Genomic DNA, 26,415 nt, shown 5'->3' with positions numbered 1-26,415 from the left:
TCACCTTCTCTTTGGGGGAGGAGGAGAGACAAACTAAAAAAGTGAGAGCAGGCCCTAGCTGGTTTGGCTTACTGGATAGAGCGTTGGCCTGGGGACTGAAGGGTCCCAGGTTCGATTCCGGTCAAGGGCATGTACCTTGGTTGCAGGCACATCCTCAGTGGGGGGTGTGCAGGAGGCAGCTGATCGATGCTTCTCTCTCATTGATGTTTCTAACTCTCTATCCCTCTCCCTTCCTCTCTCTATATATTTTAAAGTGAGAGCAGAGTGGCTTTTTCTAATAGGTTTCAACTGTGACAAGTGCTACAGACCATTAACCAGCTTTTGGGTATGAAGGGGAGCAAAAAGAGAAATATGGGGATCTCTGGAAACGTAAAAAGCAATGAATGTTCTCCCCTCTTAAAGAAGTGAGCAATTAGGCATATGAGGAAAAAAATCCAATAGGTGTTTTGGTTTGTGCATCCCATCCCCTCAAGAAGTGAAGTGTTGCCCTAGCTGGTTTGGCTTAGTGCAGTGGTTCTCAACCTTCCTAATGCCGCGACCCTTTAATACAGTTCCTCATGTTGTGGTGACCCCCAATTTCATTGTTACAAATTGAACATAATTAAAGCATAGTGATTAATCACAAAAACAATATGTAATTATATATGTGTTTTCCGATGATCTTAGGCAACCCCTGTGAAAGGGTTGTTCGACCCCCAAAGGGGTCGAGACCCACAGGTTGAGAACTGCTGGTAGTGGATAGGGTCTCTGCCTATGGACTGAAGGGTCCCAGGTTCGATTCTAGTCAAGGGCACATGCCCGGATTGCTGGCTGAAGCCCCAGTAAGGGGCATGCATGAAGCAGCCAATCAATGATTCTCTGTCATCATTGATGTTTCTCTCTCTCTCTCTTCCTCTTCCTTCCTCTCTGAAATCAATAAAAAAATATATATATATTTTTTAAAAAGAGTGATCCTTTTAAAAAAAGAGAGAGAAAAAAAAGAAGTGAAGTGTCTTGGTAGAAAAAAAACAAAAACACTTGGAAAGGGTACCAAACAGTAAGGCATAGGAGTAGAAGGAGGGACTAAAGATAGAGGATTTTGAGAGGAAATGTTAATGAATGCTAGAGGATTTAATGAGCACGTTCTGTTATAGGATGAATGTACACAAATTTTAATGATCAGCCTTGTTACAGGAGCAACCAAGATATAAGCACTTGAAAGCATTTTGTAGCAAATATAGTAAATAATAGATAAAAATAGGTAATGGGATATTGTTTACGGAAATTTAGGGGTGGGAGCTATTGTGAGTATAACAGCTGTATAAAGCAGGAATAGTTATGAAATTCAGAAATTGAGAATATGGGAGGCTGGCAATAATTTTTTTCCGCTCAAATTCTTCTAAAACCAACTAACTCCTCGAGAATTCTTGAGTCCTAAGAAGACTGGACCGCTGCAAAGCAACCGCTCCCGGAACTCGTGCGGCCAGCTTCGCGTTGCGGTACGGAAACTGTTTGCGTGACACCCCCTCCGCCTCTTTCCTCTCCTCCGGCTGCGTAGGTGCCATGGCAACGGAGAGTGCTGGTGACCTGGCTTCCGGAAGCCGGAGAGCTACAGCTTGGAAGCTCTCCTTGTGCAATGATGCTGAGTCCGGAGCGCCTAGCCCTACCGGACTACGAGTATCTGGGTAGGAGCCTTGGGAAGGAAAGAAGTGCAGACAAATTAGGCGGGGGCGGGGGCGGGGTCTGTGTGGGAACCGGTTGAGCTGGGATGGGGAGGAGCGGGGGAAGGGGGCGCGTCCGGGTCCTAAGCCCGTTAGGCCCAGCGAAGCGGAAAACAGCACCTGGGGAGTAAAGAATGTCTGAAGTGGACGGGCTGCAGCTGAGGCTCTGAGGATTGTGTTCAAAGTGGGATAGGTTGGAGTTGAGAATTTGGGGTCCTGGGGGTGGGGGTGGGGGTATTGATATGCTGGTAGTGGAGTAACCATGAACCTTGAAGTGCCAAATCAGGCATTCTGTGAACAATAATTTTACCATTACATAGCGGCAACTACCAATTGTGAGCGTTTCTTTTACATTACGCACTCTACTAAACATCTTACATGCATTCTTTTTTGAATCGTCACAACAGCCCTGGAGGAAATACTGCATTTTTCTTCCATTTTGCAGCCGGAGAAACTGAGGCTGAAGAGGTAACTCACACAAATGAGGCCGCACAGCTAGGCAATCGTAGAGCTCTTGACCACTAAGGCTGTAGCTAGTACTTTATTGAGCACCATCAGCGTGTAAGGCATTTACGGGATGAAAAAGGGATGTATGCACAGAAATTTTAAAAAATAGATAGACCTTATTTTTTAGAACGGCTTCAAGTTTACAGAAAATTGAGCAGATATTATACAGAGTTCCCATAATATTCCCTCTCTCCCCTACTCAGAGTTTTTCTTACTATTAATACCTGGCATTAGTATAGTATCTTTGTTATAACTGATGAACCAGTGTTGAGACATTATTATTAACTAAAGTGCAAAGCTTACATTAGGGTTCAGTCTTTGTGTTGTCAGTTCTATGGATTTTAATAAATATGTAATGTCATGTAACTGTCATTATAGTATCATGCAGAATAGTTTCACTGCTCTAAAAATTCTCTGTGTTCTACCTCTTCATCTTTAGACCTGCACCTCAACCCTTGGCAATCACTAATCATTTTACCATTTTTAAAGTTTTACTTTCCCAGAATGTCATAGAGTTGGAGTCAGCCAATAAATTTGCTTCTTTCACTTAAGCATTTAAGGTCCCTGAATGTCTTTTCCTGGCTGATAGCTCATTTCTTTTTATCATTGAATAATATTCAATTGTTTAGATGTACTATACACATTTTTAATGAAAAACAATTCTAGTTTAAAATTTTCAATTGATAATACAGAAACTGATTTAAAATATAAAGAAGTTTTAAAAAAAAATAAAATATAGCCCTGACCGGTTTGGCTCAGTGGATAGAGCGTCGGCCTGCAGACTGAAGGGTCCCAGGTTCGATTCCGGTCAAGGGCATGTACCTTGGTTGCGGGCACATCCCCAGTAGGAGGTGTGCAGGAGGCAGCTGATCGATGTTTCTCATTGATGTTTCTAACTCTCAATCCCTCTCACTTCCTCTCTGTAAAAAAAATCAATAAAATATATTTTTAAAAATAATACAATATAAAGAAGTTTATAGTAAGTCTCCTGCCACCCTTCCCCCGCCCCCTCCTGCCAGTTCTCATCCATAGCCAGTCGCTCACCAGTACCACTATACTGTTTTCCTGAGTATCCTTACAGAGTTTATTTTATTAGGTACATAAAGGAGATACAGTGCATACTTTTTCATTCATATTCTCAAGTAATTTATCAGAAGAGAGCCTCCTCATTCTTTTTTTAGCTGTATAGTATATAAATAATTTATTTAACCAATTCTCTATTGGTAGACAGTAAGTTGTTTTTAGCCTTTTGCTACTACTAAAAATACTGCACTGAATAACCAATTTTGTTCCCTTATTAGTATATCTGCAAGGATCAATTCCACAAAGTAGAATCAGCAGGTCAGGAGTATATGCATTTTGAATATTTTTTAAAATATATTTTATTGATATTTTACAGAGAGGAAGGGAGAGGGAGAGGGATAGAAAGTTAGAAACATCGATGAGAGAGAAACATCGATTCAGCTGCCTCTTGCACACCCCCTACTGGGGATGTGCCCGCAACCAAGGTACATGCCCTTGACCGGAATCGAACCTGAGACCTTTCGGTCCGCAGGCCGATGCTCTGTCCACTGAGCCAAACCGGTTATGGCTATGTTTTTTTTCATTAGCCAGAAAATGGAGATTTAGAAAGCTTGAAAACTTGACCCAACTGAAAAGAAGTAAGAAATGGTGGACCTTGAAAATGACTTCAGGTTTTCTCACTGCACAGAATATAGTCAAACACTGCTGCAGTTAAATATTTTACCCTTTGTTCTCCCTTCGAGATCTATAATAATAATCTGCTTTGTGTTGATGTTTACTGTTGTGTTGCTGACAATTACCTGAAAGACAAGTTGGGGTGCTTCACCGGGCTGGAAAAAGTTTAGCTAAACCAGAAAGCAGGTCTAATTAAGCAAGTTTATTCTATATATATAAAAGGCTAAGTTGACCTGAGAATGCACGATACATATAAAGCTCTTGCTGGCGCCAATTGCACGCAGCAGGGCACATGCCTGAGTTGTCATTGTTGATTGTGAATTTGGTTGACACTTCTATTATAGAGAAAGGAGGAATAGTGATATTAAAATATTTCTTCTAATTAATTTCCTTTCAATGTGCACAAATCCGTGCACTGGGCCACTAGTAATAATAAAAGAAGGATCTCTTACCCTTTGAGACAGTCTGGAAGGGCCTGGAGGGTATTATGCTAAGTGAAATAAGCCAGTCAGAGAAAGACAAGCATCACATAATCCCACTTACCTAGTATATGTGGAATCTAATGAACAAAATAAACTAATGAACAAAAAAAGATCCAGAGACATTGAAGCATGCAACAGACTGACTTATTTCAGAGGGAAGGGGTTGGGGGGTGGGGTGGGGAGAGACTAACCAATGAACTTATATGTATATATGCATAGCTCATGGACAGACAATAGTGTGAGGAAGGCCTAGGGAGGGGGTGGAAGCAGGGTGGAGGGGATCAATGGGGGAAAATGGGGGGATATCTGTAATACTTTCAATAATAAAGATAACTTTTTAAAAAAGGCATGGAGAGAGAGAGAAATTGTAGTCAGCCAAAAGGGCATAGTTATATCACAGATAAATTTGCATCCAATAAATAATATCAATATCTAGTAATACCTAGACTTTTGCTCAGGATTTTACTTATTTTATTTATCCAGTACTCAATTAATCTATGAAGTATTTGAAAAGCCTAGCCCATTATTTATTTTCTTGGGTGTTTATTGTTTAAATTATATGTCTCAAAGGCTTGGCATATTTAATATACAATCTAAGTGAAAAGAGGTCAGTGCCCCTGACTGAATAATCAGGTGTTGCATGTTTTAAAAATTCTGTGGCACACCAGTTGAAAATCTCTGGCCTAAACCATTCCAGGCCATGATTACAGGTTCCTAATCCACAAAGTCTGTGGGGAATAGATCAGTTTATACAACGTGATGAGAGGTTGTTTTCTTCACTAATAGTTGAAAAGGCAAATATAAACCCTGGCTAGCAGATAGAGAGGGAAACCTATAGATATTTGGTGGTCCCTCTATTAGTGGCTTTTTCAGAAAGACCAATTTGTGTCGATGCTGATAATCAATCTACAAAAAAATCAAAGTCTCAGGTTGGTTGAAAAGCTTCAGTATCCGACCGTCTACCTATTCCTTGAACCCTGAACAAGTGCTCCTGAAGGCTCTGTGGCATTTAAGTATCTTAACTCCCTGTCTTAACACTTGGAGTGCGGGGAAACGAGTTAAGTCGGCTCGCGTGAATTGCGCGTACTCCGCGGGAGCCGTCTTTAACTCGGTTCATATAGATTTGCGGTGGAGTGCGGGAAACGTGCAAACTCGGGCCGATTGTAACTGCGTATTACCAAATATTTGTTTGTAATCCACCCTTTTGGTGGATGGAACTTGAACCCTGAACAAGTACTTCTTATATTTTGGCGAGAAATTCACCCGCACTCCAAGTGTTAATCACCATCTGGACATTTATATTGCTCACTACTTACTGTTTTCCTTATGGTTCATCAGACCATACAACTCTGCTGAAATGCATCTATCTTTGGTTGAGAACAACCCCTGCTCATTTAAATTTGGTCTCTTTTAGAGGCATGCTGTTTTGAAGCATTCACCCTCAATTTAATGACCATTTAGTGACCACTCCTTATAGATTAATTTAATAAAATATTTCCTGGTTTAACTTTTTAAATACTCGTGGAGGGTTTTATTTTTGTTTTCATTCTTTTTTCTTTTTTAAAAATTATGAAGTCACTTACATGTATAGGGCTAGAGAAGAAAATATCTATGGAGAAAAGAAAATTGCAGAGACTGGAAAGCTCTAACCATTGAGCAAACAAAAGCCAAAGCTGACTACCCTTTGGTAAGTGTGTCAGGGACCTCTTTTTAGTATTCTGGTGTAAATTACAGGGATACCTGTGAATATCTATAGGTTTCCCTTTCTATCTGCTAGCCAGGGTTTATATTTGCCTTTTCAACTATTAGTGAAAAAAACAACCTCTCATCATGTTGTGTAAATTGATCTATTCCCCACTGACTTTGTGGATTAGGAACCTGTAATCATGGCCTGGAATATGTTAGGCCAGAGATTTTCAACCGGTGTGCCACAGAAATTTTAAAACATGCAATACCTGATTATTCAGTCAGGGGCACTGACCTCTTTTCACTTAGATTGTCAAATAAAAAAATGACAACAGCCAACACACCAATAGCTGTCAGGTGTGAATGCCCAGTCTTGAGTCATAAATGTATAGGTCATAGAATAGAGTTGCATCTTATTGGTCATGTCACATAATAAGGTTGCGTGTCATTGATTACCAAAAATCCTTATATCCAAATATAGGCACCTGATTTTTTTAAAAGGCACTTTGACCCTGGCTGGTGGCGCAGTGGTTAGAGCATTAGCCCATGTACTGAAGAGTCCCAGGTTTTATTCTGGTCGAGGGCAAATACCTTGATTGCAGTCTTCATCCCTGGCCCTGGTTGGGGCACGTGGGGGAGGCAACCACATCGATGTTTCTCTCTCTCTGTCTCTCCCCCTCCCTTCCTCTAAAAATCAATGGAAAAGTATCCTTGGGTGAGGATTAACAACAACAAAAAGTCACTTTGGAGCAAAAAGGGTAATTACTATTATTTTTTAAAAAATAAATCAATTATATCTATTTTTGTCAGATTGGCAAAAAATAGAATATATTTTTTCGTGTGCTGCAGAATTTTAATAATTAGTTTATGTGTGCCATGATATGAGAAAGTTTGAAAATCGCTGGCTTAGGATCTTAAGATCATTATAGAATCAGCTCAGTGATGTTTATGCCTGCAACTGTCAGAATGTAGTGATAGAAATTATGTTAATGCTTAGGCCTAAATAGATGAGAGTCTGGAAAGGAGATGAAATAAGTATAGAACCCTTGAAAGAGTTCCAGCCGTATGCATACTTATTGGAAGCTTTTGCCAGAGGCTGAGGTGTGTCTGTGTATCTGATTGGGTGTGGGGAGCTCTCTAGAGCCCAAGGGCAGCCTGTTTTGGTCCCAGGTGTACAAAACACACCACCTACGTGCTGACCTGAGTATAAGCAGGAGGGTGTGAGGTTTATTTTTTACCCACCTACTTTGGTGAGGTGCATGCTGTCAGTCATGCTCAAAGTTGTCTCTTCTGTTTCCATGGAAACTGCTTATTCTCACTAAGGTTGGTAGTGGGTTGGCATGATAGATGACTCTTGGAAATCAGAGATGGTCTTTCTCCTTTGTCGGCTATACTTTTAGAGGAATCACAATAAATTGAGCACTTCATATATGCTTAGCACTGTGCTCTATCTTATTTAATCTTCCCAACCACCCTTAGAAGGTTTATTATTAATCCCATTTTGTAGTTATTAATATCTCCTCATTATACAAAGAAGGAAACAGGCTTAGGAAGGCTAATTGATTTGTACAAAGTCACATAGGTGATGATGCATGGCAAAGCAGGTTTTCAAACTCGGGTTTATTGGATTCCATAGCCTGTTTTTTCCTCTCCACTATGAAGATAAAAACAAACAAACCAAAACATGTTTTGCCTGCAAAGGGCAATGATCCTTGCTTCCCTCTTAGGATGGAGCTCTTAAACAGTTTATTAGTTGCAAATAAGTTTCCTGAAAACAGGAATTGTATCTTACTCATCTTGTATACCTACCTGCCTTTCACAATGTAGACGCTTAATACATACATATATGTTAAATTGATGCCCTAGCTGATTTGGCTTAGTGGATAGAGTGTCAGCCTGGGGATTGAAGGTCCCAGGTTTGATTCTGGTCAAAGGCACATGCCCGGGTTACACGCTCAATCCCCAGTAGGGGGCGTGGAGGAGGCAGCTGATCAATGATTCTCATCATTGGTGTTACTATTTCTTTCTCCCTCTCCCTTCCTCTCTGAAATCAATAAAAATATATTTCTTAAAATTTGAAGATAAATAATCTGACTTTAGGGTACCCCAAATGTGAGAAGCTAACAACTAAGGTTTATTAAACATTTAGCGTGTACCAGGTAATATTTTAAGTGTTTTACTTATATTAATGCATATAAAGATAGTTTCTGCCCTAGCTGGTTCAGCTCAGTGGATAGAGCGTCAGGCTGCGGATTGAAGTCTCCCGGATTCAATTCCGGTCAGGGCACATGCCTAGGTTTCGGGCTCGATCTGCAGTAGGAGGTGTGCAGGAGGCAGCCAGCCAGCCAGTCAATGATTCTCTCTCATCATTGATGTTTCTGTCTCTCTCCCTCTCTCTTCCTCTCTGAAATCAATAAAAATATATATATTTAAAAATGATAGTTTCTATTGTTATCTTCATTTCACAGATGAGGAAACTGCCCCACAAAGATACTAAATAACTGGTTAAGAAATCATGAAGGAATAATTCTAATCCAGCAGTCTGACTCCAGAGTTCACATTGTTAAACTCCACATTATAAATACCTGAGCAACTCCAAAAATGAGGCTCCAACTATTGAGTAGACTTATGCATGGATCCTGGAGTAAGTTCAGTGGCTTAAAGGGTTTAATTTAACATTTCTGCCAGGAGGGGGCATCCTAGGAATCGGGATGGATCAGGGAACAGTAAAATTCCAGTTTCTTGCTACTGGATTCATGTCCTCGAGGCAGACAATGAGGAAGATAACTTCTAGAAAGAACCATTTGATAGAGTTTTATTGACAGTAATCTATGTACTTTGAGCTGTGTGACCTTTAAGAAGTTACTCAGCCTCTCTGTGCCTTAGTTTTCTTATTTGCAAAATGTAGCTAATAATAGTACTTACCTCCTACCTCATACATGTAAACTTTTAAAGCAATGCCTGGCTGCTGTATTGGATCTACATTGTGAAAAGAAGATGTACAAAATGATTAAGATATATTTCTTTTTAGAGTACCTGGGTAGGTGCTCAATAAATATTAGCTACTATTATTATTACTATTATAAAAATATGTAATTGGCAGCCATGAAAATGTACCTCTATGATCTCTTACTTTGGGGAGGGTAATTGACTCCCAACCCCAGCTCTGAATCCAACACCTTGTTCACACTGAAGTCACACTTTCCATGGGCTACTCCCAGCCAATGAGTGGTTCGGAGAGAGACATTTCTAGGAGATGGGTGACTCTTCCAATGGTGACTTTGGCTTGAAGACTCGCACTGCACTGCAGTTCATTTCTTTCTCTATCTTCATGCTCCTCTACCTGCCCCCCCCGCCCCGCCCCCACCCCGGGGTCAAACCTGCATTGTGTTCTGTCAGCTCTCCCAGCTTCCTCCGGCTTTCTCCACAGTTTCCCCGTGGACATTTCCCCTAGTTTACCTCTTGCGAGTGTGATCCTGTCTTGGTGTCTGCTTCTCAGAATACCTGGACTAAGACAACATCCAGCAGTCACTGATATAGTCCCTTCCAGCCATGAGGTCAATACACTTTCTTCAAGTCTTGGCAGAAGTTCTGATACGTGATTCTTTCCATGTGGAAGACTTAAATGTTACCAATCTTATTTTTTTTGTATTTGCTGATATGCATGCATATGATATTTACTTGTGTTACTGCCAGACACCTTTTTTTTTTTTTGCTTTTGGATGAATCCTGATAAGCACATTTATTTTGTTTGAGTATAATTAGGGGACTTTCCAAATCCAACCTTATGCTAGGAAACAGTGCTGTTTATAATAAGTTAGCAGAAATACTCTTAGGGCTTTAAAGTGCTTGGGTTATTGCAAAAAGGAAATGAAATAAGATATTATTATAGCTATTACACTGACTTCCTAAATATTTGGAAATTAGGGCACTTTAAAAAGTAATGAACATATTCACAAAATCATCTGTCCCTCTTCTTCCTTTCCTTTCTTCCCCTCCCTCCCTCTCTCCCTCCCCCTCCCTCCCTTCCTCCCTCCCTTCTTTCCTCCCTCCCTCCATTTCTCCCTCCCTTCCTTCTTCATGCTCTTTCTATATAATGCAAGGAATGAATGTAAATGTCCCTCCCCCACCAGGCAACTTATACCGTAGATGGGAGATGGAACATATTCAGAAACTGTAACACAGAGTGACAGTGTAGTAAGTGCTGTTGTAGAGTGGGTGAGCTGTCTGCATGCAGCTGTGTTGGTGCTTTCCCAGTTTGGTCAGCAGCTTTTTCAGTCACGGCAGGGACAGCAGTTCCCTGGTGGCCTACTTCTGGGATGTGCCTTTGGGAGTTGTTCCTGGAAGTTCAACCCAGACTGTTTCTTCCGCCTTTTCAAGGAGTCTGTAAGCTATTTAATAAATGTAATATCCTTTTGTTTGGGGGAAAAAGAGCAAGTGAGTTCTAAGGCATGTTGTTCCTGATCCTCACCTATCCCCATTTCTCCAAGGTAACTAAATTGCAGGTTACTTCAAGGTTATTCTAGTGTTTTAAAATAGTTATGTAAAGTTTAGACCTTGCTTATCATTTATACATACAAGTAAATTAGAATCTTTCCTCCAAATGCTGTCCAAAAGTTGGGGATCACAAATACCATGTTTGCGGATTGAGTAATCTTAGGAGGCTGAGTAGGTAATTAAAGTTTTAAAAAGTAATAATAATAGATCAGAAGAGACAGATGATCCATTAGCTCATTTCTAGTTCATCGTCCTGTTTCTGTCCTTTTTAGCAGTTATCACAGTTACGTTATCTATTTATATACTTGGTTATTGTTGGTTTCTAATAGAACAGGAAGCCATAAGGGCAGCTTATCTCCAAAATCTAGTACAATGCTCTGCCCAAGTTAAATGAATGGTCTGCTTTAAGTAGAATAAAAAACATTTTTTTTTAAACTGGGAGAATGGAATTTGGTTCTATCATGTGAGAGACACTAGGATTTTTTTCCCTTTCCATGGATGAAGAAAAGGGATGACTGATTAAAATTTTCCCTGGATCCTTCTGGTTTTAAACTCTGATTATATCTAATGTTAGTTTCTTGATTGATACCATAGTTTCTATGTTTTGTTACACAACAGTGAGATTTAATCCATTTTTTTAAAATGTCATTTTAAGAAGGAGGGAAATTTTATACAATTTCAGGGCATCTCCATGAGATCCTGTCCTTTAGTTGGGCAGAGTCATATGCTTTAAGACAGGAATTACCCTGATAAACTAATCCCCGGGTCCTCTGTGTTGGGGTCACCCTTGCACTACTTCCCTAGGGACCATAGGAAATAGCTCATTCTATGATTGGAATTTCAAGTCAAAACACATTTATCTGAGCAGAATTTTAATGATTTTTCAAAGAGAAGAGGGATTTTCCCAAACACATCTGAATTTACCAAATTACTGATCCCATTAGCTATGTTTTCTTTTAAGCACCTTTCTTTAAACAAAGCAATTATTGCTGAAATCATCAAGTGTATTTTTCACAAAAGCTTTTGACTAAGTTTTGTTTGATTAGCAGGAACCCACTAAAAGTAAATATTGTTTGAGAGGGCACTTTCAGGGCCCTTTCTTTTTCTTCATTGAATTAGCTTTTTAAAGCACTATTCTTTGGAGAGAGTAAGAGCTTTTTCCCAGCTGTCCTATTATTGTGTAGCTCAAGGTCTTGCTCTGAGATTACAAGTAATTGTGATAAAACACAAGCTTCAGTTTCTGTAATCTCAGGCAGAAATCTGTTTGTACCCCAGGCCTTCATATCAGGTGTTTGTTAAATTCAGACTTCTCTCACCTGGGGTAGCCCCACTGGTCCCCAGTACCAGTAAACAGAGGTGTGTGGCAGGGATAGGGCTGCATCCGGGCCATTGCCCTCTCTCTCTCTCTTTCAAAATCATGTGGCAGAACTCCTGTGGCCAACTTACGTACAGCATGCACAAAATGGGAAAATTATGTATTTTAAAATAGGCATGTTTGAAACAATAACACTTTGAATATGACTAAAGGCCACATGTCTTTGGCTTTGCTTCTCGGACAGGCTGCCAGAACCACTCTGCTCCATGGTTCTCATGCCCCAAAGTCCTGCAAATTGACACGTAAGTAGGCAACACACAAAGAAGCTCAGCCCATTGAGAAAGTGAGTTTGGGCACTTGGGCTGGCCTCCTTTTCTCTCTGTGTGCAGTTCTTTACAGCTTCAATTCTTCTGTCCCATCTTAGTTTTTTGTGTGTTTTTTTTTTTGAGAAAGGAGAGATTAAATGTGTCTGGTATTTCAGCATGTTAACTGCACAGGCAACATGAGGCTAGCACTCAGGCCAGTGCTCAGCCTGTCATATGGAAGGAATTGCCTTTCAGGAGAGATTATAATTGTGTATGTAGCCACACAAATGCACATTCTGCCTGGAGGAAAATGCATAGAAGAGAAGGCCTCATGCTGCCACTCAGGCCTCTTTGTGGAAGGCTGCATAAGAAGCCCTTATTGGCATAGTCAACTCTTTTGGGTTTAATGAGTCACGTTTTTGTGTGATGCCTACTTCAAAAAAAAAAAAAAAAGGAGAAGAAGAAGAAGAAGGAGAAGAAGAAGAAGAAGAAGAAGAAGAAGAAGAAGAAGAAGAAGAAATGCACTCTTCCTCAAGTGATTTGCTTTGCTTTTATTGGCTCTACAGCGTTGTCTAAGAGTTTTGTACGTTCCTGATGACATCACTTACAATGCTAATGCACATACAGTAAACAAAAAATAATTTAGCTTTCAGGCATCTAGACAAAACTTAAATAGTCCAATTTAGAAAAACGATAAAAACTTGATAAACAGTGAGCACATGAGCTTAAAAAACAAGCATGATCTCAATCCTTTTCGGAATGTGATGCTTTGAAATATGGCTGTAGAGAAAAGTAGAAGCTTAGACACTCTAGAAGTGTGTGCAGTTGAGACTTGAGTCCATGGTGCAGTGTTAATGCCAAGCAGTATGTTCTAGTTACTGGGTAAAATACAAGTTACCATGTGAGTAAGTCATTAAGCTACTTGTCCATAGCATTTCACCTTTAAGAAAGGACACGGTATTATTGCCACCTACCTCACAGGAATGTTAGAAGATTGAAAAGATAAACATGTAGCACTCTTTATAAGAAAGGTATTTTGTAAATAGATAAAACTGTTATTATTCTCCTTGATCAAATTTCCCAACAAATGGAGTTGATAAAAGCTACCTCACAGGGGGTTGAGAGGATGAATTAATTAATACATGTCAAGTATTTTAAAGTAAACTATTTAATGAGACCTAAAATTGATTATCTTTTTAGATAGTCTGTAAACCACCAAACCTGATATTTAGATGCATGATTAACTTATAAAGTCTTACATGTGCAGTGCAGTCAATCTTTGGCCTTATCTTCAAGGGTTGGTATGGTAGAAAATGGTGAATATATACTTAGAAGAAAATGGGTTAGTTCTTCGGGGGATATGGCCGAGCCTTTTTTCTCTTCAAGGTTGCCTACAAATAGCCACTGGAGTCTTGCTAATCTTTCTTGCCATGTCTAGACATAGGGAGTGTTTTGACCTTTGCTCTTCCAGTAAATATTTATTTTTGATCTCATAGTTCTAAAGGAGAAACAAACTTTAAGGAAAAGAAGTGGTTGATTTGTCTTACATTATGAACGGTTTATTATCGTACTAGAGGCCCGGTGCATGGATTTGTGTACTGGTGAGGGTGTCCCTCGGCCCTCAGCCTGGCCTGCAGGTATCAGGCCTAAATCAGCAGTCTGACATTCCCCGAGGGGTCCCGGATTTAGAGAGGGTGCAGGCCAGGCCGAGGGACCCCACCGGTGCACGAATCTGTGCACTGGGCCTCTAGTATGCATGTAAGATCTTTGGTTAATCTCTTCCTGCCCTGTCCCCTCCCTGCTTCCCTCTAGATCAGTGGTTCTCAACCTTCTGGCCCTTTAAATACAGTTCCTCATGTTGTGATCCAACCATAAAATTATTTTCGTTGCTACTTCATAACTGTAATGTTACTACTGTTATGAATCATAATGTAAATATTTGGTATGTAGGATGGTCTTAGGCAACCCCTGTGAAAGGGTCATTCGACCGCCAAAGGGGTCGCGACCCACAGGTTGAGAACCCCTGCTCTAGATTCATCAGTCTGTGCCATGTTTCCATGCCTGTGGTTTCCAATCCTGTGTGGAGCATCTGCCCCCTGGTGGTCAGTGCATGTTATAGCTACCGGACTGTCAGCCTGTCGGACTGTCAGCCATTTGGCCAGTTGGCCGGTCACTTAGGCTTTTATATATATAGATTTCCTAGTAGTTAGAGAAAATACTGTTGTTGAAGTGATAGGGGCAGAAATAGAATATTGGGGACCAGCTATAATTGTAAGAAATATTAATCATGTTCTGTTAACTGTGATTGTTTTGTTCTGATTAAGAAGGCACATTCTAACCTGGCTGGGAGTTGCACGTGGGACCTGTGAGCTCATCTGGAAATGCAGCCCATCCTCCCCATCCTAGAGCTGCCTATTATCATGGAAAGATTAACAACCTTGTTGCAGAAACCAGGGCTGCCAGCCCTTTGAAGACCCCCAGCCTTTGCATACCCATAGGCCTTTGCAAATCTTCAGCCTGCATTACCTGTTAACTGCCCATTTGGCATACCCTTTTGCCTACTTCCCTATGTAATCTTTGTCCTTCTACCCAATATAAGCAGCTGGCTTGTTGTTAGATGCAGAGCAGATTTTTGTGGATGACCTGCTGCTCTCCCATACTGTTAGCAGTATTGGAATAAACACTCATATATGATCCAACCCTATCTCTGCTTAATTGGCTCAAGTAGTGACAGACAGCACGGACCCATTGATTGTCCAGTTACAGAAGGATCTGACATTGGTTCCCCAGCTGAAAGATCTTAGACTCAGCCAAATAATAAAAACAGCTTTGGTTATCTTTACAGAGGAAGGGACACTAGAAAATTATCTATATACTAGAGGCCCAGTGCACGAGATTCATACCATAGGTGGGGGGGGGGGGGGTCCCTCAGCCCAGTTTGCACCCTCTTGCAGTCTGGGACCCCTCGGGGGATGTCCACTTGCCCCTAGGGATCGGGCCTAAGCCAGCAGTCAGACATCCCTCTCGCAGTCTGGGGCTCTCGCAGTCTGGGAACCCTTGCTCTTTACCACCTGCCTGCAGGGGAGGCAGGAGAGGCTCCTGCCACCACTGCTGCACTCTCTAGCCGTGAGCCCAGCTTCTGGCTGAGCGGCGCTCCCGCTGTGGGAGTGCACTGACCACCAGGGGGTAGCTTCTGCATTGAGTGTCTGCCCCCTGGTGGTCAGTGCATGTCATAGCATCCAGTCGTTCTGTTCAGTCGATTTGCATATTACACTTTTATTATCCTATCTAATAATAGACAAACATGGTAATTGACCGTACCTTCACTACGCCTCCCATTGGCTAATCAGTATGATATGCAAATTAACCGCCAACAAAGATGGCGGCTAATTTGCATACTGCAGGCAGGGCGGGACACTGGGAGCCGCAATCCAGGCCCCCGTGTGTGACCCCAGGAGCTGCTGGAAAGCCAGGCCGCAGGCAAGGCCACCCCCCGGGACCCAGGAGCCACCTTGCCTGCAGCCCGTGATCGTGATCGTGATCGGAAAAGCCAGGCGCAGGCAAGGCGGCCCCCCGGGATCCAGGGGCCCCCTTCCTGCGGCCCGTGTTTGTGGTCATGATTGGAAAGCTGGGCCGCAGGCAAGGCGGCACCCTGGAACCCAGGAGCCCATCGGCAAGGTCTGTAGGCGAAGCAGCGATCAAGCTATGAGGGGAAAGGTGGGGGGCGGAAGGAACTACAGGAGCAGCTCTGGCGGGAGACTGAAGACTCCCACCGGAGTGAGGAGCAAAGACTGAAGGCTCCAGCCGCAGTGAAGACTGTGTCCAGAGCGAAGATGGAAGGCGGTGGCCAGAGTGAAGTTCTGGGTCCCGGGTGCCAGAGGAAGACTGGTACTGGCAGCCAGGGGAAAGAAGGCCTATTGCACAAAAATTCGTGCAACGGGCCTCTAGTATAGGATATAAAAGCCTAAGTGACCATTATGACCGAACAACTGGAACGACCGGAACGACCGATTGATCAGTTGCTATGATGTGCACTGACCACGAGGGGGCAGATGCTCAACGCAGGAGCTGCCCCCTAGTGGTCAGTGCACTCCCACAGCCAACCTCCCCTGGCTCCTCCCCCCTGTCAGCCAGCCCCCCCCACTCGATAGGCCCCGATCAGAGGGCTCATCGGCCAACATCCCAGGGTACCTCCCCCTGGCCAGCCGGCCCCCTGATAGGCCTCAATCAGCAGGCCGAGGGACCCCACCCGTACATGAATTCATGCACTGGGCATCTAGTGTATGTTTGTGTGTATATATATATACACCTGAGGGTATTTTTTCCATTGATTTTTAGAGAGCATGGAAGGAATGGGGGGAGACAGAGAGAGAGAAACATTGATGTGAGAGAGACACACTGATTGGTTGCCTCCCATATGAGCCCTGACTGGGGTCAGGGATTAAGCCTGCAACCGAGGTATGTGCCCTTGATGGTAATCAGACCTGCAACCCTTCAGTCCTTGGGCCAATGCTCTATCCACTGAGCTAAACTGGCTAGGGCTAATTTATATTTTAAATATATTTTTATTGATATCAGAGAGAAAGTGAGAGGGAGAGACAGAGAAACATCAATGATCAGAGAGAATCATTGATCAGCTGCCTCCTGCACACCCCCTATTGGGAATCAAGTGTGTGTTTTGGCCGCATCCAGCGTGGCTAGAGAATGAACAAGACCTGAGTAGGGGCGACTGGGGATTGAGAAAAAGAAAGGGACAGACACAGAAATAGTAAGTAAAGCTGGGATCAGGTGGGACACTGTTCTCAGATGGAGAGACAGTGACCCAGAGCTAGTGTAGCACGTTTATTATATACAGCATGATACCAGGAAGTTTTATTAGAGTTTAAGACAAAGGAAATTATGTTAAATAATGCTTAAAGATCAAGCTGCATTCTTCATTTTTGTGGCTTCTCGTAATTGTCAGGCCTGGCTGAACCTGAATAATTGCATCTGCCCTGCGCCTGAGTGAACCTAGATAATGGCACCCACCCCCTGGTACCTGAACTAAAGGTCAGGACTGACAACATTCCTGCCTTTGGCGAGAATAGAGCCTTATTGGTACATGTTTCCAGGACATGGCTCTGCCGACGCCGCTGGATTCAGCTGACGACCTTTGCTCAGGTGCTTTCCCAGGCACTCTGTATAATCAAGCCCACAACCTGGGCATGTGCCCTTGACCGGAATCGAACCTGGAACCCTTCAGTTCGCAGGCCAACGCTCTATCTACTGAGCCAAACCAGCTAGGGCCCAACCAATATTTATAGGAATAAAAGAAAGATAAAGTTTGGTAGGAAGAAAAGAAGGCAAGAAAAAATTTGGGAAGACTTACCGCCATTTTTGCCCACAGTTCGGAAGCATCTCCAGAAGGCCCGTAGGAATGATGCCCTGTTGTGAGGGGTGGCTTGGATGAAGCTGAATTCCCGAAAGAGAATGTGATGGCTGAGCTGCCGTTATAAAAATACCTCCTCCCAACCCCCCAGAAATGGCTAATATAAGGAAGAAATTTACTTCTCTCTAATTTAACCTAAGTCCAGGATATAGGAGGTAGGATCTGCTCTAGGAAGTATAGGATTTCAGGCTAACTGGGCATGTTTTCTGGGGGTGCCTCAGTTGTAGCCATTTCCAGCCAGTAGAAAGGGAAAAGAGGAGTGAATCCAGGGCAAACACCTTTTAAGCAATTAGGCAAAATTTGTAAACATCACTTGTGCTCACATTTCATTAGTGAGAACTTAATATAAGGCCCCTGCTAATTGCAAAGGAGCCTGGGGATTGAATCCAATACCATCATGTGTGCAAGAAGAAAAGGAGCATAGATTTTGAGGGATGCAAACAATAATCTGCCACACTTAGAATGTACAGTGAAGATGTCTCTCCCACTCAAGGTGAGGTGTATTGTTGGTGGCTGCTTGTCTTTATTCATAGGCAAAGCATGAATATACCTGCACATACCCATCCTGGGGATCAAGCCCGCAACCTGGGCATGTGCCCTGTCCAGGAATCAAACCTGTGACCTCTTGGTACCTGGGTTGATGCTCAACCACTGAGCCATACCGGTCATGCCAAAATTTTCTTTCTTTCTTCTTTTTTTTTTTAAAAAATATATTTTATTGATTTTTTTTTACAGAGAGGAAGGGAGAGGGATAGAGAGTTAGAAACATCGATGAGAGAGAAACATCGATCAGCTGCCTCCTGCACACCCACTACTGGGGATATGCCCACAACCAAGGTACATGCCCTTGACTGGAATCGAACCTGGGACCCTTCAGTCCGCAGGCTGATGCTCTATCTACTGAGCCAAACCGGTTAGGGCCAAAATTTTCTTAAATCCCTTTGATATGCTGCCATCTTCAACTCTTTTTTTTTTATTAGTCTGTGTATTCTTTTATTGAGATATAATTTTATATAATACCATAAAATTCACCCTTTTAAATACACAATTCAGTGTTTTTTAGTCTATTCACAAGATTGTGCAACCACCAGCATAATCTAATTCCAGAACATTCTCATCACCTTAAAAAGAAAGTCCATCTCAATTAGCAGACACTCCCATTTCCCTCTATACCCAACTCCTGGCAAGCACTAATCTATATTCTGTCTCTATGGATTTGCCTATTCTGGACATTATATATAAAAGTTCTTGCTGTGCCCTAGCCAATTTGTCTCAGGCAGCCAGGCGAGCAGTTAGGGGCAATCAGACAGGCAGGCAGAGTGGTTAGGGGCGATTAGGAAGGCAGGCAGAGGTGGTTAGGGGCGATCAGGCAGTTAGGTGAGCAGTTAGGGGCGATCAGGCAGGCAGGCAAGTGAGAGGTTAGGAGCCAGCAGTACCAGATTGCAAGGGGGATGTCCAACTGCCACTTGAGGCCCGATCCCTGTGGGATCAGGCCTAAACCATCAGTTGAACATCTCCCGAGGGGTCCTGGAATGCGAGAGGGAGCAGGCCAGGCTGAGGGCGCCCCACCATCATGCACAAATTTTGTGCACCGGGCCTCTGGTACATTATAAAAGCAAAGTGTTCACTTCAATTTAACCAGGCTTCCAAATAGTTTTGGAGAGTAAAGTATCCTTTTCTTCTATGATCTATTGAGGAACTTAAGTTGGGGGGATAAATAACTTGCATATGCCCCAAAGAGTCATCAAGAGGGCAAAGATTAGAAACTAGGTCTCATATAACAAGACCCTCTTGCTTGGGCTGTTGAGCCTGTGGGATGGCAATGCACAGGGATCAATTCACTGTTTAAGATCTGGACTGGAGGTCACTTCACCTTTCCTTGATGAGTCGGATTATTTGTGCTGTGTAAGTTTTTTGAAGAAAGATTTCTAGAATCAATTGTAGAAGTGTCTTGTACCACCAATAGGCAGTGGGTAGAATCTAATTGAGATTGTCCAAAGAGAAGTGGCTATTAGAGAGTTGGTACCTCTTTATGTGCTGCCCCTGACTTGTTCATTTTCCTGTCTAGTGCAACCTAGGATCTGAGAAGGAAATGGTGCTGTCATCAGTGCTAAAATTAATCAGAATGTTGCCTCAGTTAATAAATGGAAAAATTAATTTTCAAACATTTTTATGTAAGTCCTGTGAAATATGAAGACATTGATTTTGTGGTCTAGTTTGCAATTTTTTATATTAATTATGGTCATTTTAAACTTTTGACATGTCTCTAAGAATTTCCTAATTCTATGATTCAGTGGAAAATATTTATACTCATGAAATAAAGTTCAAGTTTTTGCCCTACCACTTACAAGCTGTATGACCTTGAGCAGTTTCCTCATTTGTAAAATGGAGATATTAATCTCAACTTTATCTGGCTCCTAGGTTGATTGCAAGGTTCAATGAGATAGTGTATGTGAAAGTATGTAGTAAGCTATTGTTCAAGTTATGAAAGTCATTAAGACCTTAACTCTGTTTACAACAATGGTAAGCATTGAAGATAGTAGTACATCTCTTTAGATGCTTGGATAATGTCTGGAAACACTCTATCCTACTCTAGGATCCTACGCAGATCCATGAATAGGCCCATGAGCATTCTGATTGGTACATTAGTTTGACTTCTTCATTTCTAATATTGGGAAAATATATACATGTTTTATGTTAACTTTAGGTTTGTCTGCATATAACAGAAAAACCTAAAATAACTTGATTTTAAAAAGTTAGAAGATTATTTCACTTTTGTGGAAAAGAAGCCTGAAGATAGTCAGTCCATGGTTAGTATGGTATTTTCCAAGGTGTAATCAGGGACTCAAGTTTCTTTCTTTTTCCTCATGGTCCGTGAGGACTGAAGGAGTTGTAAGTAAAACACAGCTTTCAGTAGAATCAGTTCCATTTAAATACTTTCTACAAGACCACACAATATCGTGCTTAGATTTTATAGCTTAATCACATGACTAATACTTAGCTGCAAGAGAAGCTGAGTAATATGGTCTTTATGCCAATAGCCATGAATCTAGGAAAAACTGAAGTATGTTTCTAAGGAGGAAGAGGCTGCTGGAGCTGGCAACTAGTGGTCTTTGCCACAGCATTATATAAATATGAATGTTGTTATAAACTTCTCTCTCCTGCCCTTCCTAATACATATGCATGTGTGCATGCTCACACACATGCGCACACACATGCTTTGACTAGATAGCACATTCACAGGTTCAAAAATATATAAGGCACACATCAAGAGGAATTGTTCCCACCCTGTCTCAATTCACCCCTCTCCTATGCTCTATTTGCTTATATTTTATTCAACCAGCTCTGTGAAGTCCTTATGATAGGATTATGCTTTGATTATCCAAATTTTCATTACTGTTGAGCTTTGCCATTTCCCCCCCTGAAATAACCTCATTCTTTACTTTTTCTAGAATACTCTCTTTTTCTGCCTTTTGTCATAAAGTCATGTAATAATTTGTTCTCTGGTTGTCTCCAAATTAAGGGCTCAGTATAATTCAGTAATCTGATTATCAGTACTTAGATTATCTTCCAACCAACCATTATATTAAAGAAAATTAACTATCACAGTTATTTTCACTTATTATCTCACTTATTATACTTATTATTACTTATCATGTCATATCACGTATCACTTTTAACCTAGGACAAAAATTATTTATAATTGTTCCTGGATTATGATTGGCACTAGAGACCTGAATGTACTCTCAGTAGGATAAAGGAAGCCTGGATAATATTATTTGACTATTTCATTTTAAAAGTTATGTGCATTCAGGGAGTATGAAAAAATATTTAAAAATAATTCACCATATTTAAAAAGTGACCATTCAGTAATATTTGCTTCAGAACTTATATTTTTAGTATGTTTGTATTGATTTTACGAGAGAGAGAAAAAGGGAGAGGGATAAAGAGATAGAAGCATCAACAAAAGATCATGGATTGGCTGCCTCCTGCACGCTGCCTATTGGGGATCCCACAACTCAGGCATGTGCTCTGACTAGGAATTGAACTGTGACCTCTTGGTCGACGCTCAGCCTCTGAACCACACTGGCCAGGCTGTTTAAAGAAGAAGTTTGGCAATATGGTTATAGAGAGAAATGTGGAGAATTTTAGGGCTCCATTTGAGCAAGCTCAAGAATTTCCCCTCACTGGATCAAGAGGGAAACTGATGAGGAACGTCTTCAGTTTCTTAATCTGTAAAATGATGAGAGTTGAATGATATGATCTTAAAGTCCTACTCCTTAAGCTTTTGTAATTCAGGAGCAGAGGTAAGAATAGTAATGAAGTGACTGGCTTACTGGTTTCAAGTTAAGTACAACCAAGAAAGGCCAATGGGACAGTCTGTAGGAAACAGTGATTTCAAGTCCTGGTGAAGAGGAATAGTGTGTTCAGTGGAAATTGAGAAGGACAAGGAATTTTCAGATCAGGGATTTGATGGGTCATTATTGTAAAAGGACACTGATCAGTTGCTCCTAGGAAGAAAGATGTGAATTCTGGGTTTGGGGCTTTTAAAAAAACATGTAGGCCAGGAACTCTCAGGGAAATTATAGATAAACTTAGGAGGTTCCTGAATGCTCTAAAATTATACACAACCTATTCAGTTATATCTGTTTTTCTGTTTCATGATCTAACAAAAAAACCACTCAAAAATGAATGATGCCCTGGCCGATGTTGCTCAGTGGTTAGGGCATTGGCCTGTGCACCAAAGGGTTGAGGGTTCGATTCCTAGTAAAGGGCATGTACCTGGGTTGCGGGGTTCCTCCCTGCCCCAGGTGGGGGCACATTTGGGAGACAACCAGTCGATGTATCTCTCTCACATCGATGTTTCTCTCTCTCTCTCTCTCCACCCCTCTGTGCCTCCTTTGCACTCTCTTTGAAAAAGCAATAGAAAAGATATTCTCAGGTGAGTGAGGATTAACAACAACTACAAAGAATGATAAAGACTCCCAAATTATTAAAATGAAGAAAGAGTCCTTCAGTTGGTGAACATGGTCATTGTGATATTTTCAGAGTAAGCTAGGTTTCAATCACAAACGACACAGAAATAAGGAGTGAGAAAAATGTATAGAATGGAGAGGAATTTGCCACCAGATAGTTTTGAGGCTTGGCTTGCCATTATTAGCTGTGTGACCTTGGCAAGTTAATAAGCTCACTAGGCCTCAATTTAGTCAGCTGTGAAATGGGAATAATAAGTATCTACCTTAAAACCGTTTGAGTCCCAAGCAGTGCGATCGCGCTGCTGAGATTTTATGTCGAGAAAACATACGATTCGTTTGAGTCCCAGGGGGTATTGAAAAAACACTGTCGAAGAATCCCAAACAGCGCAACCGCGCTTTCTCTAAATGAGTACAAAATACCCAAACAGCGTGATAGCGCTTGTTTTATTTTATGTCGAGAAATACCAAGCAGCGCGATTGCGCTGCTTGGGACTCAAACGGTTAATGGTGGTTGTGAAGATTAAGTGAGATAATGCAGGTTGAGCACTTAATACAGTGCTTGGCACATAGTAAGTGTTAGGTAAATCCCTCCCCTCACAAACTTTTAAATTTTCTATATTTTAAGGCCTTTTTTGTATATTTCACTTTGAAAGACTGGTCCTTAGTCAGTCCATCTTCAGAGAATTATTCAGTGATGCTCACACTCAAGGTGATATATCTTATTAAGCGGTTAGTTTAGAGGTTCTTTCCTATACAGATTTGTAAGCCGGTGTGTAATAATCACACAGGGGACTTGTTGCCTGGCAGCACGTGTCCCTGAGTGGTAGTACATGGCTTGCATTGTAATGCCGTCAGTGCAAGGGCCAGCTGGCTGGACATGTACTGCCACATGGGCCAGGGACTCCATTCCTCAACAAAACAGCAGCCAGCACTAGGGTTAACAGAAAATGACAAACCAGGCGTGGATGAGGGAGGCGCCAGCAGAGCAGCGGGATGTCCTTTGATTTGCTTCTATTATTTGCATGTCTTTCTTGTGATGTCTGTGAAATGTTCAGAATGACAAAGTTTTTAAAAGACCTGCTGACTCCGCCTGAAAAATGTGAAAAACCTCCCGTTTAGAGCCTATTATGTCCAGCTAGCCTGCATTTTCTATATCTTTCTCTTCATTTTTTATTAATGCAAACATTTGCATGAAGACAGAACCTTTGTTTCTTAAAGAGTTCATCTGCTCCTGCTGCTTACTGGCCCTGCCATGCAAGAGCACAACAGAACCTTTGTTACGCTTAGAGCAAAGCTGTTTATGAACGGTGGCTTACTGAGGACTGCTTCCTGTGCTGTGTCCTTCCATTTTGTCTCAAAAGGAAAAAAGAAAATAGTTCTTAGGAGTGAAAAGGATTTGGACTTTCTTTTATTTAAGTCCTGGATGTTGAAATGACAAAAAGCCCCCAAATTTGTGAGGAACTGGTAATTGCATCGAATGCATTTTTTCACTTTACCTTGAAGATAATGAGGCTCTTAGTAACAATGGAAGGAACAAGTGCTTTCTCATTGGCATAGAGAGAAGGAACAGTAAAAAGGCAACAGAAAGAGGAGTTGAGAACAGGACAAAAGTGTATAAGAACCCTAATATTGTAACAGAATGTGTTTTGGTACTTAGTGTTTCCCACCTGGGAGGCACAGTGCTAAAATGGTTGAGTTGAGTTGAATAAAGAACAGTATCAGAGTGTATAAATAGGGATACAGTTTATGTATTCATTTAGTAAGTATTTGAATGTGGAAGACACTGAGTGGTCCTGAGTGTTAAAGGGTATAAAAGATGAATGAGTCATGGTTCCTATCTGTATTTAAGGGGTAGGATGATATTGGAAAAATTAAAATAGGCGTTTAGGGAGTTCAGGAAAAGGAAGATTGCTTCTGGCTGGGAGAGAATCAGGGAACGCTTCATGAAGAAGGTGGCATTCCAGTTGAGCCTGGCAGGAAAGGTAGGCTTGGACAGTGCAACATTCCTAAGAATGATGAATCAAAAATTATGTCAGCCTGTAAAACTAAAGTTCAAAGTACATTTTTATAGGATACTTAGATGTTTTTCACCATTAATTTAGATATGTTCAGCTAAATTAATATGTTGGCATGTGTTTTCTATTTAAACTAAACTAGGGATTCTCTGTCTAGCCCAGGGGTCCTCAAACTACGGCCCGCAGGCCACATGCAAATACAAATATTGTATTTGTTCCCGTTTTGTTTTTTTACTTCAAAATAAGATATGTGCAGTGTGCATAGGAATTTGTTCATAGTTTTTTTTTAAGCTATAGTCCGGCCCTCCAACGGTCTCAGGGACAGTGAACTGGCCCCCTGTTTAAAAAGTTTGAGGACCCCTGGTCTAGCCTGTGCTCTTCACCCTATATGACGTCTCTGCACTTTGGCCTAGGCTTCTGGGGCATCTATAAATGTCTACGCTAGAAATACTTTACTTTCGTAACAAAAATAGAAACTCAAAGGGATTATTGAGCATTATTATGAGCCACATTTCTTAAGTAGAGTTAGACACAGTTCTGACTGGGGACTAACGTATGAGACTCATTTGAAAAAGAATCCCCACCTTCATACAGAGGCAGTATCAACCAGAAGAGAGAGGAATTCTAAGCCCATGAATTTTCAGCAGCCTTAAGTTAGAACTCTTCTGTATCTTTCTGCCACTAGATGAAATGAGATCCTGTTACTGTTTTGTGAATTGTGAGTGCCAACTAATTTTTATGGAAAAGTTTTAATGCAAAATGCCACGTAATGATGTTATTGCAATAGTACCTAATGTAGGTGCAGTAATATCACTAATCCATAAAGTCATAGTTAAATTTCATATTACCAAATTTAATCACTAATAATCTATAAACGCATGGTTTGCCTCAAAGGCTAACCATGACTATATAGCACAATTAATTTTCACCCTGTAACTTTAATATTTTTTGGCCTGACATGACATAAGTGGTACATGATTTACTCCATGTTTGTCAATGTATAGGTGGTGGTGTTGTTTTTTAAAACCTGGTTCTGGAAAATCGTTTTGTGAATGTTTATGGAGTTGATTTGGTAACTATACTGCTCTTTGAGTAACTATTTTGCAAAGCTATTGTGATGACAATTTTACTTGGGTTCTTCATGTGTCCCATAGAAGTGCCACTTTAAATTTCTCTGACATTCAGGCAGTACATTTTGTTATGGTGAGCTAGCTAAATGCTTAAAGTTTGGACCTCTGTAAAAGCCTCCTTAAAAAATTGCAAAACTCCAACCTACTAATTCTGCATTATGAGATTTAGTCTGGAAATATGGAAGCAATATGATTTAAGCACTTAGCCTTAATTGACGTCCCCAAAATATTAACAATTACCAGGGTTAGGAAGGAGGCGGGAGGAGGGAAGGATTAATGGTTGACTAGGGACTGTTTGAATGTCAAAGCACTCAGCTTTGCACAGCTGTTAACTTGTCTATTGGTTGAGGTAAGTAAACTTTAGCTTTCCATCCCCTACTTTACATAAAGATCTTTAGTCACCTCTAGTTTCTGGTTGTCACAGGTGATGTTAACACATGTGTAATGCTTTGCTTGTCCCTGGCTTGTCTTTTAGTATGAGTTTGACTAGCTGTACCACAGTGGTTTGAATTCCCAAAAGTGATGTATTAGTTTTGTCTGTTTTATAATTAACTATTAATGTAAAAGGTCTTTCCTTCATTTTTAAATTTGTTCTTAGAAAAGTCCATTTGATATAAGTCATGCTGCATAACTCTTTAAAAGCTGCAATAGCCTTGGCTGGTTTGGCTCAGTGGAT

The 26,415-nt window shown here is 41.3% G+C and overlaps 2 protein-coding genes and 1 long non-coding RNA gene across 3 annotated transcripts in view; 1 reads left to right on the top strand and 2 right to left on the bottom strand.

Moving 5' to 3' along the window:
- Positions 1-1,544, bottom strand: part of LRP4 (LDL receptor related protein 4) — a 61,856-nt gene extending 60,312 nt beyond the window's left edge. The window contains exon 1 of the mRNA XM_014458585.2: positions 1,394-1,544. Coding sequence (XP_014314071.2) covers positions 1,394-1,544 — 151 coding nt within the window. The remainder of the gene's footprint in view (positions 1-1,393) is intronic.
- Positions 1,545-1,551: 7 nt separating this feature from the next.
- The window catches only part of CUNH11orf49 (chromosome unknown C11orf49 homolog), a 142,311-nt gene continuing 117,447 nt past the window's right edge, over positions 1,552-26,415 (top strand). The window contains 1 exon segment of the mRNA XM_006091979.3: positions 1,552-1,664. Within this exon segment, the coding sequence (XP_006092041.1) occupies positions 1,616-1,664 (49 nt within the window). The 5' untranslated portion in view covers positions 1,552-1,615.
- On the bottom strand, positions 10,333-17,665 carry LOC111826699. The gene is made up of 3 exons (XR_002830066.1): positions 17,559-17,665; positions 11,483-11,484; positions 10,333-10,342 (listed from the first exon to the last, which is right to left on the bottom strand). It is a non-coding gene; the product is annotated as an uncharacterized LOC111826699 (long non-coding RNA).

Source organism: Myotis lucifugus, unplaced genomic scaffold (genome assembly GCF_000147115.1).
Source record: "Myotis lucifugus unplaced genomic scaffold, Myoluc2.0 scaffold_97, whole genome shotgun sequence".
NCBI lineage: Eukaryota > Metazoa > Chordata > Mammalia > Chiroptera > Vespertilionidae > Myotis > Myotis lucifugus.
This window is presented reverse-complemented; position numbering and strand designations above follow the sequence as displayed.